A 12,275-nucleotide genomic window follows, 5' to 3' on the forward strand; every position below is an offset into this window, starting at 1 on the left:
GTTTACTACTTCTAATTATGTAGATTGATAATTTGATCTTTTAAATATAAGAATACTGTCCAATAATATTTGAATGAATTAGATATTTAATTTATTTGTCCAATTATATAGGTTAACTTTTTAATTTTAATTTAGTATCTTTATAATAATGTTTGGAAAAATAGGTGAAGATTTTGATTATATTGCTATAAATAGACGAGTTGAGTAAAAAATAATAGGGTGCAGGAAGAAATTGCCATTTCCAGATCATCTCTCACTGGTTTCGAAATGTACTTTCTAAAAAGTACTTTCCTTTTATTCCAAAAAAAATATTTTGAAGCAAATGAAAAAACAATCCCAACAAATATTATATGTAGGAAGTTGAACTCCTAAATAAATAAACATTGCACCCCACATTTTATCACAAAAGAACATTGCACTCTGGCTCCAGGAAGTCCCTTCTACTTTTACACATTGAATCTCTTCTTGCAAATGCAGTGCCAGAATTTGGCTCAAGCAGACTACAGAAAATTCTATTCAAATGTTTCTCTCTTTAACATTTGAGCTATTGAACATTAACATGATAACTAATTGATCTCTCTTGAGCACCTAAATAGCCTGTTTTTACTGCTCATAGCCGTAAAACAACGTGTGCTTAGTGATAAAACGAAAAGAACAACCCAAGGCCACTTTATAGAAGCTGATATCCTTCCTCTAATTCATACTTTAATTCATACTTTCAACATCTTTGCAAAACGTACCACTTTAAAGACTAGAGTAGATTCAAGTCAAAGGATTCCCTAAAGTCGCTAAATGGCTCTAAATGCTGAGCAACTCATAATATTTAGAAAAAATAATACATAAATAAATTGTGATATAATAAAAAACAAACAAAACATAATATTAACAGACATAAAAACTAACTGGAAATGAAAAGGAAATTTACGAAGTAAACTATGATTTGTTTTAAAAAATGAGAAACTCATAATGTTACAATGACCTTCTTCCTAGTACACTGCTAAAATTCAATGTGTTCTTGCAGCTCGAGTTCAAGGCCCGAACAGAAAAGAGAGTGAAAAAAAAAAACATGTATCAATGTGTGGTAAAGAACTAAGAATTGCAGATATATTCAAATTATTAAAAAATAATCGGGGCAAGTACATGTGGACAAATAGCTAATTTACAAAATTAATATGATATTTGAAATTATCCAGTTGAAGTTCAATTCACACCTTGCTTTGTCCTATGCACTCACCAGGAACACACTTTATTAGCCTCCGACAGAAATCTGCATCCTTCCTGTGAACTCACAAATAAGCACTCCCGAACAGCATGAGAAAAGGAATTACTTTCCATATTTTGAAGTGCTTGAACTTTTACCTCCATCTCATTGCCCAGTGTTCACAACCAGAGTGGCAACGCTAATATTTTGCCCAAGTTGGATGCCTGCACGCATGGGCTCTCCACTCCAGTTTTAGCATCCTTTCTCTGGCAAGCATCCATGGTGAGAAGGTGAGACAATATTAACCTGCAAAGAGAAAAAAAAGGTTTGTGGAACATCAGAGACAGATTCAAAGATGTCAAGTGTAAGATTTCTGATTAATTCCAAATCTTTACATTCTGAACAAAGTCAGACAACAGGAGTATAAGTAGTTAGCAGAAATAGCCAACTGTCAAATTAAAATAAAGAATGAGAACATAGAGGGAGCTATGAAGTGCTGATTCAAGGAAGGAGATGCTAATGAATAGTTATCTGCAGACAAAGTAGTAACACTGACACAAATTCATGCCAATAGTTCAAGTATGACAAAAAATACATGATAAATCTTTCGAAACTCATTTTATGTAAACTTTAGAAACACCTTGTATCATGATAATCTCTCACAGGGTCATCAACTCTCCTAAAAGTTAAACTAATAAGTGAAACTACATGAACGGCTTCCATATTCCTACACTGCCTTGGGCAAGACACACTTGGCTTGCTAAGAGGACAATGGCCATACCTCCTTTTATTTTATGCTGAAATTCAACTTTATTTAAATGAATGAGGTGGTTAGGATCCAGCTCTTGATCTTCAGCTACAAAGTTTCCGATATCAAGTCAAGGAACTCCACTAAAAGCTTAAGTACATCAATGGTTTTTATTTTTATATATGCAACAGCCATCATTCTTCACACATTTTAATATTTACACTTCATGTTAGAAGGTGAGAAAACCAGAAAGGAAAAGCACAAGAACAAAAGAAAAGGGACAAAGTGGTTTACCACCCGAAGATCAGGTATAATAGGTTAACACTGCTTGTGCAGGTAAGGGAAGGGAATCAAGAAACTAAATGAAAAACCTATATCTCATACTCTCAATGAGTCCAAAATATCCTGAAAGATCCTATTCAAAGACCATACATACAAAACCTTTTGTTACATCTGTGCTGCATTCATCCTTCCATCATTTTCTTCCACCTTATCTATGTGGTCCTGGTCATCCTGGTTTGAGCCAACTCGCAAATGCGGTTGTCCTGTAACACTTTCATTGCTCCTTAGTAAGGAAAGTTGGTCCATAGCAAAAGAGTTCCTTTTGTAATTCCACACAAGCATTGAAATATAATCTTGAGGTGTAACAAGACCTTGTTCAGTGATGCAACTCCGTTGCTCCTCCAAAGTCTTTGGATCTTCCAGTTTTATGTATTCTAGCAACAACTTTTCATGGTCAGGCCTCCAGTCACTAGGGAATAGGGAGTAATCTGTCTCCGGTACAAGAGACATCCTTGTATAATGGAGACCATCGATTGATTCGGCAAGGCCCATTCTTAACAAATTCTGGTACTCAGGAGACTGGCCTTTTTTCTCCTTCAATGGACGGCTCAAGTTACGAGCACCTATCTTGTACACTTTTGCCCGCGAACGAAGCTTGTATTTTGCAGCATACAACTTAGCAAGGGAGCCTCTTATGATATAAGAACAGAAGTTCACAATCTTCTTCCTATTGTCAGCATACCTGTACCACTCAACCATGGTTGACAAAAACTTGTTCATTTGAGCATTGGTATGCGCCTGCGTGGCATGAAACATCCTAAAACAAGGCTGAGGATCTGGATCCTTGTCCCCCTTGAGAAAGCTTAACTTCCTAAACTGCTTAATACACTGTTTCAAGCTGGCCGTCACTGACAACAGCGTCCCCACACCCTTCTCACTTATGATCTTGCCACCAGTTGCAGTGTACCTAAGAGTTGGATACACAACCCTTCTACACAGCACATGGTCCAAAAACATTATCCCTTTTGTTATATGCTCTATAGGAAGACTCTCATTATCAAGCTTGAGCATAAACCTCTGATCACAAAACTCAATCAACTGCTTCCTCAATGCAGCTGCATCCGCCCTAGGCCCTCTAACACCAATCAAGATATGCCCTCCATACCGAACGAAATCCATCTTCCTGGTCTTATCCGGCCCACTCGTGGGCACAAACTCCGGCCATGAAGTGTTCCCCTGCTCCTCTTCAGGATTATTCCATATAACATCACTCTTGGAAGGAACGTAGAACTCCTTAATCTTCCCCTCCATCCACCTATCCAACTCATCCAAACAAACATTGGCCAAAAGTGGACTAAGCACACCACAATGACCCCAATTGGGAACCAAATTTGCCTCCTCCGGCGCAAACCCAAAAAAGGTATCCAACCAATAAGGATCAGGCTTAGGCTCATCCTCGGCCAACACCCTCTTCTTCTGATACTTCCTCTTCTTCTTCTTCTCTTTTTTCTCCAGAGTAGTAACAACCACCGGCGTAACCAGCGCGTCTTTTATCAAATCAACAATCAACTTATCCCTAACATCCCTCATAACAGCATTGACCACCATCCCCACTTTCATCCCATCTAACAAAACACTAAAATCACCCTTTATATACCACAAATAACCAGCAAAGCTCCTTCTGATGACCCTTAAAACAGTGTGGGGTGTTCTGCCTGGTCTGAAAGCGTAGGACTTAGGGGAAAAGCGAGGCTCATAGATTGGTTCGAGGACCATCAATAGAACTTCCTGAACGATCTTGTCCTGGAAGGGCGAGGGCTGCGTTGTGGTGAGGATGGTTTTGATCTTGCGCTTGGAAAGGGAATCGTAGTCGGTTTTATCTCGGGGGGATTTGAGAAAGAACTTGAGTCTGGCGCCCCACTTGAATTTTCCGTCGAGGACGGCGTTGCGGAGGGCGAGGAGGTCCTGGAGGGTGGAAGTGGAGAGGGAGGAGCGGGGGGTGTAGGAACCGGTGTCGTCGGTGGCGACCTTCTGGTAGGCGAGGACCCAGAGGTCGAAGCGGCGAAGGAGGGGGGAGATGGAGGTGACGGCGCGGTCGGGGTGGCGGAAGTTGTCGATCCACATCTGGCAGCAAATAGAGACGCCGTCGTCTCTGGAGTGGGTGGAGGAGGAGAAGGGGCGAGGGGAGGAATGAGGAGGGTGCAGGATAGGGAATAATGAAATTGGTCGCAGGGGATTGGTGGGATTGGAGAGGAGGAGGTGGCGGAGACGGTGGGAGAAGAGGGGGAGACGGCGACGCATTTGGGAGTTGTGTTGTCAGAGCATGGGGCGTTGATGGAGTGAGGGAGGGAACCAAAACAAAACCCACCAAAAACCCTTCTGCTACTCTCCTCTCTTCCTTCTTACATCTTTCTTCAAAATATGAACCATTCTTTCTACCACTCACACATTCCAATTTAATTTTTTATTATTATTATTATTATTATTGTTATTACTCCAAATAATTTAACAAGCCAAAAAATAAATCAGTAATATTTAAAATTTTAACGTGACAATGAAATTAAAATATAACAAATATTTTTTTATTGTTGAAATTTCAAATCTGAACTTTAGACATGAAGTATAGTATAAAACTAGATGAAATGCAATATAATCATTATATTTTTGTGTTACATATACTCTTTGGAGCCCTAAATAAAACTTAGAGACTTATAAGTTACCAAGAGAGTGTTTTGTACCACTACTGAAAAAAGAAAACAAACTTACCAAAAGATAAACTCTAATGTTTTATTTGGATAGATAATGAAAAAGTAACAAAAGAATCATTTTTAATTAAAAAGCAACCACAATTTAATTTTACTACAATAACAACATACATCAACCATATATATATATATATATACATTAATTTTCAATAAGTAGAATGTCAATTAAATATGTGTTACCAAATACTAATAATTAATCTAATTAAAAATTTAAATTAATAAGTGAATTCAATAATAATTGATTAAGATAAATTTAATCTAATTCAAAATTTAAATTAATAAGTGAATTCAATAATAATTGATTAAGATAAATTTAATATAATTCAAATTGTGCATGCATTTATACATGATGTTATGGTATATATGAATTTCTCAGTAAACTTCTCACTTGATATTATTCATTATTTAAACCAAATTACAATTAATTAAATATATAAAATAATCATCATTTTAAATTTGTAATAAACATTGACATATAATTCATTTAAATAATAAAAATAATAATATTTTTTTTAGTTTAAACGAAAATTAGCTACTTTAGTGAAAAAAATTCAGACAAAATTTTGATCAAATAAGAAATTGAGTTCCGATCTTATTTTTTTTAACAAAAATTGGCTCATTTAAGCGAAAATCTTGACATATCAAGTGAGTTGTAATCTTATTTTTGTTTGAGCGAAAAATCATTCATATAAGAAAAAATATTATAAAATTAACCTCATACAATATAATAATTTTATTTTCAAAATTTTACTCAAAACCAATTTAACAAATACAACTCTAAAATGTTATACAACAATAATTCCTTAAGTCAAAACTCAAATAATACTCAATACAAAATACAATCATTGCATAGAAGCTAAAATATTGTGACCAAGTCACATTCACATTCATATAATCTATCATAAGATTTAATGAAAAAACATAAATAGTTTTCCATTCATATAATCTATCATAAGATTTAATGAAAAAACATAAATAGTTTTTCTTTCGTAAAAAATTATTTCTGTAGAGAAACTTCAAATTCAAACAATAAAACTATTCAAAATTTTATGGAACTAAAACAAAGTATTTAAGTATAAGCTTAATTAAGTTGAGATTGTCGCTTTTTTTTCAACAACCCAAGATTAATGATAAATTCATAAAAAAATAAAGAGCCTTTAAAAAAAATAAAAGTTTACTAAATTTGAAAATATGATTTATTACAAATATCATTAAGTCGTCAATTTTGTAAAGTGAAATCAAAATTTAAAAGAAATAAAGACTAGAAGAATAAATTTAGAGAAATAGCAGAGATTTTTTTTAAGACAAAACAATGAAAAAACGATGTGGTTTTACATATATTACTTTTAAAAAGTATTTATAAAATAATTATATTGATAAAAACTCTAACAAGAGGGTTGTTGTATTCGTAGGAATTTGTGTGGTACCAAATTGTTTTACAATAATATTTAGCTTGATCATAAAGATTCTGCGCAGGCATATTCACAAATATTATTTTTTATTTAAATGTTGGTTTTGATTCAAATAAAGGAATCAGAATCCAAGTTGCCATGGACAACAACTCTTCTGATTGAAAATCACTAAACTTAAATCTCATGTATCTGTTCATAACTTATTCATGTTCATTCTCATCTATTCTTGTTAATGTATCAATAAATGTCATCAGTAACTAACACTTTTATTAATTAAAAAATAATTTTGTGAAGTAATTTTCAGAACAAATAAAATATACTTTAGGTGAATGAATTTACCTAGGAAATTAAATTTTATGAGAAAATATTTTTATTTAAAGTTTTTTATTTCTTTTATTCATAACTTATTGAGCATTTTTTCTCCATATTTAAGAGTTTCACCCTTTTCCATCATTTTCTCTAAATAATAAAAAAATGCTTAGAAAATTAGCTCATGCATTAGGCTTCCTTATTTGAAATTTCTTGAGTGAAAAATAAAATGTGTTTATGGATCAATCCACACAACTTCCTATTTTATGAAATGAAATATGTATTTGTACTTAGTTACTTACACAGCCTAATAAATTGGCAGCTTCAATACAAGATAAAAACATACAATAAAATGTATTACTCTAAGAAGTAAAATACACACAATATTACAACTAAACTCGTTTAAAAACAATTTTTGTAATGTCGAGAGAACACATGCTTCATAGTCTTCCCTTAAGTATTTGAAACTTATGGTATGTTTGAATAAATTTATTTATAAATACATATAACAAAAAGTGAAATGAAGTTATCTGCAAACTAAAATAATTTTGTATAGATATATTATTCTGTACAAAAAATAATGTATATTCTTTTAAATATTTTGTAAAACTTATGCATAAGTTAATTTTACATTAGAATTTCATTTTCTTTCATTATTTTATTGTAAATATACTTATTCTAACATACTTATTAATCACGTCTAAATATTAATCATGGATTATATTATCAAAATAAATATCTACATATCTTAAAACAAAATATTCAAGCAAAATATCAAAATGTATTAGTGGAGTTCTATTACTCGAAACATCACTATTTTCATACAAAAACACGTTTATCACACTAAATAAAATAAATACAATACAAATAATAAGATAATTATTTATTTTTAATTTTTTTAATATAAATGTAATTTTAAACCAGAACCATTAATTAATCAATTCTCATACCTTTCTTTTTTCAAATCAATAAATATTTATAATAATTCATAATTTATATTTTTTATGTTAGACTTTTAGTGACCAACATACATAGATAGTTAACTATACTTCCGGACAACTTGTGCATTGATTCAGACTTAAATTTTTGCATTTGTCATACAATCTCACTGTGAACATCATGTGAACCTCCTTCAACTTTCATCACTTGAATAACTTAATTTATGTAATTTCATTATATCAATAAAGTCATGATACTTCCTTTTAGACAAATCATTAGCCAATACACGTTATAACAATTTCAACATGATATATTATTTCCTAAAAATACTATATATTGATCACAATTTCATATTTCATAATTCACATTATTCGAAATCAAACTAATAAATTACACTTAGAAATTCAATCAAACCTAAATTCATACAAAATGCATAACTAAAAGATTTCCAACAAAACATATAATTAAAATTCACATAAAATTTAATTAAAAACATTAAACAATAATAAAACAAAAAGTCACAAACAAATCTTAAATTTTGAAGTTTTTTTTTGCTTGAGTGAAAATCATCCCAATAACACCCCATTTTTTACATTGTTTTTGCTTGAGTGAAAGTTTTATCATTTGAGCGATGGGTCTCGCCTGAGCGAGATTCCCTCTCACTTGAGCAAAAACGGACTCGAAAGTACTCCATTTTTGTTCGAGCGAGATGTCCAGGAAAAAAGGTTCTTAGCAAATGATATTTGCAATGTTTTTCACTAAAAAAATACATACTCATCAATCTTTATATCATCAAGTGATTCATAATACAATTTAATTCATGCTACCATTCAACACTTTCAGTCTCGTATAAAATACATTCAATAACTAATTCAGATTAAACTCAACACATACCATACAAATTTAACAAATTCAACTATTTCACATTTAATTTTAAACAATACATTGTCTTACTAAAAAAAATAAATCCTACAAGAATATTTGAAATTGGTGATTTCACCCCCACATCCATATATTTTTAACCTAAGGTTTTATTGAAAATTAAAACTTTTTTTTTTGAGAAAAAAGTAGATGTGCCCACAAATAGCTCAAATCCTACAAAGTCCAATGGTAGTTTAACTTACATCACAAAGTCCTAATCAAAGATCTAATTATATCACTATGACTTTGAACTAACATAAACTAATCCTGAAACTATAAACATCACATGTAAAACCTATACCAAAGATAATTTAACAAGTTCAAAACTGGCTAAAAGGAATAATGAACAAAAATAAGTTTACTATGTAAAAAACTCTGATCGAACCGTTTTTTGTATTCACAATCAGGAATTTAATAACAAAATCCGATTATCAGTCTAGTGATTAGGGATTCAAAATGTTAAGGAGAAAGAAGATAAAAGAAAAAGTAAGTTTAGAGAAATAATATTTTTTAAATGAAATCTGAATAACTATTTTCTTTATCTATATACTCTTTTCATGATAAAATATTAATTTATTATTTAAAATATATCACTTTTATTCTAAAATTATTTTCTAGTCCTTACTCTTATTAAAAAAAAATCTTAATGAACTTGTTGTCATGTATTTTTACATTTTATAAAAAAAAAAAAAAAACTACTTTAATTTCTCCCTGAAAATTGTTATCGTGTGGGCGTGTTACAACACGTGAATAAATACTTACACGCAAAAATAAAAAAATTATAAAAAAAAATGTAAGCTGACGAAAATGTTGCACGAGTAAAACGAGGGCATTAATATAATATAAAAGAATAGAAACAATTATTAAAATTAAAATGGATAATTACCATAGATCGTCATAGAAGTTTAAGAAAGAACCAACATCCTTGTTCCACATAAAAAGTAAACCATATTGCATTATTAAACAAAAAAATATAGAATAAGGTATAAAATTCGAAATGACATTGACAGAAGTATAAGGTTGAGGTAAAAGGTTATAACGTGTGCAGTTTCTCCAAACAAAAAAAAAAACAGAGACATAATGTATATAATATATATGGGATAAATTGAGGGGTAACGAAATTCTTTTGGCGGCACCCATAAAAATCCCCTTTCTCATATAACGAGATTTAACGTGAGAGTTTTTTTTTTAGTTTATTTAAAAAATAATTAACCTTTTCATATAAAATTAATAAATAAGTTTATATTATTAGTAAAACTTATTATGATAAATTTGTTTTTAATTAGTGTTAATTTTGTATACAATTTACTCGTATATTTCTAACCTACCTTTTGTTCATTTAAATGAAAAGAGTTTTTATGTTTCCTTTTTTATTTATTGAAAAAACATACTTTTTACCTTTTCTTTGTTTTTCCTTCGTACTTTATCATCTACTCTTTACCAACGTACACCTCTATTATAAAATACATATTAAAGAAAATAAAATCTTATTAGACTAGTTTGATATTTTTTAAAGTAGTTTTTAGTATCTAAGTTTTATTATAACCAATTTATAATTTATTACTGTTCTGATAGAAAATGAACTGAAATAATTAGAACTAAATGTCGAGTTACTTAGATATGATAAAAAATGGAACTGTGATTCACTTAAGAATTTAGAGGAGAAATATAATAATAGTTAATTTAATGTATAAGATTGAGTTAATATTTTTAGAAAATAAAACTATATTTATATATTTTTGAGTACATCAAGCTATTTTATAAGGTAATTTTCAAAATATTGAGTTGATTAGTAAATATTTAGCTAATTTATGTGGAAAAAAATAAAATTTAAGTGAATTTGAGTTTTTCGAATTTGCATATAGTTTGATCAAATAATTTCGAGTTAAAATTATATTCTCAATGTTTTTAGTTTTGGTAGTTCAGAAGTCCTGAAGCTTGAAAACTCAATTTTAAGATCGAATTTTATTTGGAACTTTTGTTGTGGTCATATTTTTGTTTAAACTTAAAAATATGTCATATTTTCATGATTAACTTTAGGTTGAACTCTCCGATTATTCATAAAGTTCGATGTGCAAAGTCTATAGGTCAAACTTCACAACCCTTCATTTGGTTTAAAAAGTTGAGCTTAATGTAATTATGACAAAGTAATTATAACATTACGAGAAACGGATCAAATTCCTATAAACATCAATGAGAAACATTAATGAGAGATATTTACATCTAATGATGGTTTTTAATAACTTTAAAACGTTACGTCACTTAGGTGGTTGATATTTAACCTAAGTTGTCATGTTGGCTTAGGATAACATGTTGTCATAAAACGACGTGACGCTCAAAACAACGTTTTGTGCTTTTGAGGCCTCCTCGAGTCAGGGAAATTAAAGCGTCTTTGAACGCTTATTTAAATTCAGTATTATTATTTTCGTGCACATTTCCTTCTTAGTTTAATTGCTGCTTGTGCGAACATTTCATCTTGATGGGCTTGCACATTGTCTTGGTGTTGAATTCATAAAAAGTTCCATATCCTTTTCAAACTTGTGTTGTAGATGACATATTGAAAGTTGGTTTCATTCCTCTAAAGGATAATAATCTCCATATGGGTTTTGAGAGTTTCGAGGGAATATGGATTCATCTCGCGACATGATGATATTGATGTGTTAGGTTGACTTTAGTAAAAGTTGTGGTCCGAGTATAGTTTCACTCGAGTCTCGTGATGACGTCAAATGTTCTTATTGAGGATGAGCTAAAATCATCTAAGGTAGATGTCCAAATTGTTGATATGATACGATGCATGTGTAAATGGTCGTCAAGTTTTGTAAATGAAAAAAATGAACAGTGATATACTTGCAAACGATTTTTCAACAATGCTCAATTTAATAAATGCTCTTATTATGACTAGGTGAATATAATAATATTTAGATGAATATATGAGATTGAGTTAATACTTATTCAATAATATAATTATATTTTTGAGTTTAGTAAAATATTCAATATGATAATTACGAAATTTAGATTGATTGATTTTGTAACATAAAAAAAGGAATGTTAAGTAAATTCGAATCGTTTAAATTTACAACTAATTTAACCTAAGTATCCCAAGTAACTATTATGTTCTTAATAGGTTAGATAGTACAATTATGATATAACTATAAAACATTAATAAAAGCAAAAAAATCAATTGCTTTCAGTGAAACATCCTCTAGTTCAACAAGAATAAAATAAACACATTCTTAAATTAAATCATTTGTTCAATTAATCACTTCGTCAGCATGACAATTAAATACACTAGAGGATATTTTTTAGTCATTCGGTCAATTTTATGGAACCTAATTGATGTGCATTGAATTTTTTATGCCATATTTTGATAAGTGAAACACTTATTTGTAAATCACTATACAAATATTATACGTATGAAATTAAAAAGAAGTTCCGATAACTAGACACCTTTCTTAATCATTTTCTCAGTTAATCATTTAGTCAACATAACAATTAAATACACACTAGAGTATATTTTTTAATCATTTGGTCAATTTTATGGACACTGATGAATGTGTATTGCATTTTTTTATGCCATATTTCGACAAGCAAAGCATTAATTTGTATGTCTTGTTTTAAAATAAATTTTCTCCTTATATATTATTTTAATTTGTTTCAGTCTTTGTATACACCCTTAATAACTTTATTTGCTCTCTATA

The 12,275-nt window shown here is 30.3% G+C and overlaps 1 protein-coding gene across 3 annotated transcripts; it reads right to left on the minus strand.

The window, feature by feature from the left end:
- Positions 1-1,079: 1,079 nt before the first annotated feature.
- LOC137832030 (nuclear intron maturase 2, mitochondrial) lies at positions 1,080-4,675 on the minus strand. 3 transcript variants are annotated; one of them, XR_011084504.1, is made up of 3 exons: positions 2,391-4,672; positions 1,360-1,507; positions 1,080-1,278 (listed from the first exon to the last, which is right to left on the minus strand). XR_011084504.1 is itself a non-coding variant. In XM_068639996.1 (2 exons), the coding sequence occupies exon 1, from the start codon at positions 4,530-4,532 to the stop codon at positions 2,397-2,399; it is 2,136 nt and encodes a 711-aa protein (XP_068496097.1). In that variant the 5' UTR covers positions 4,533-4,675; the 3' UTR covers positions 1,080-1,507; positions 2,391-2,396. The 3 variants fall into 3 exon arrangements, 1 of the variants encoding a protein (XP_068496097.1); XR_011084505.1 differs by having other exon boundaries at positions 1,080-1,507; positions 2,244-4,675; XM_068639996.1 differs by having other exon boundaries at positions 1,080-1,507; positions 2,391-4,675.
- Between the last annotated feature and the right edge of the window lie 7,600 nt (positions 4,676-12,275).

This window comes from Phaseolus vulgaris, chromosome 6 (assembly GCF_000499845.2).
Source record: "Phaseolus vulgaris cultivar G19833 chromosome 6, P. vulgaris v2.0, whole genome shotgun sequence".
NCBI classification, from domain to species: Eukaryota; Viridiplantae; Streptophyta; class Magnoliopsida; order Fabales; family Fabaceae; genus Phaseolus; species Phaseolus vulgaris.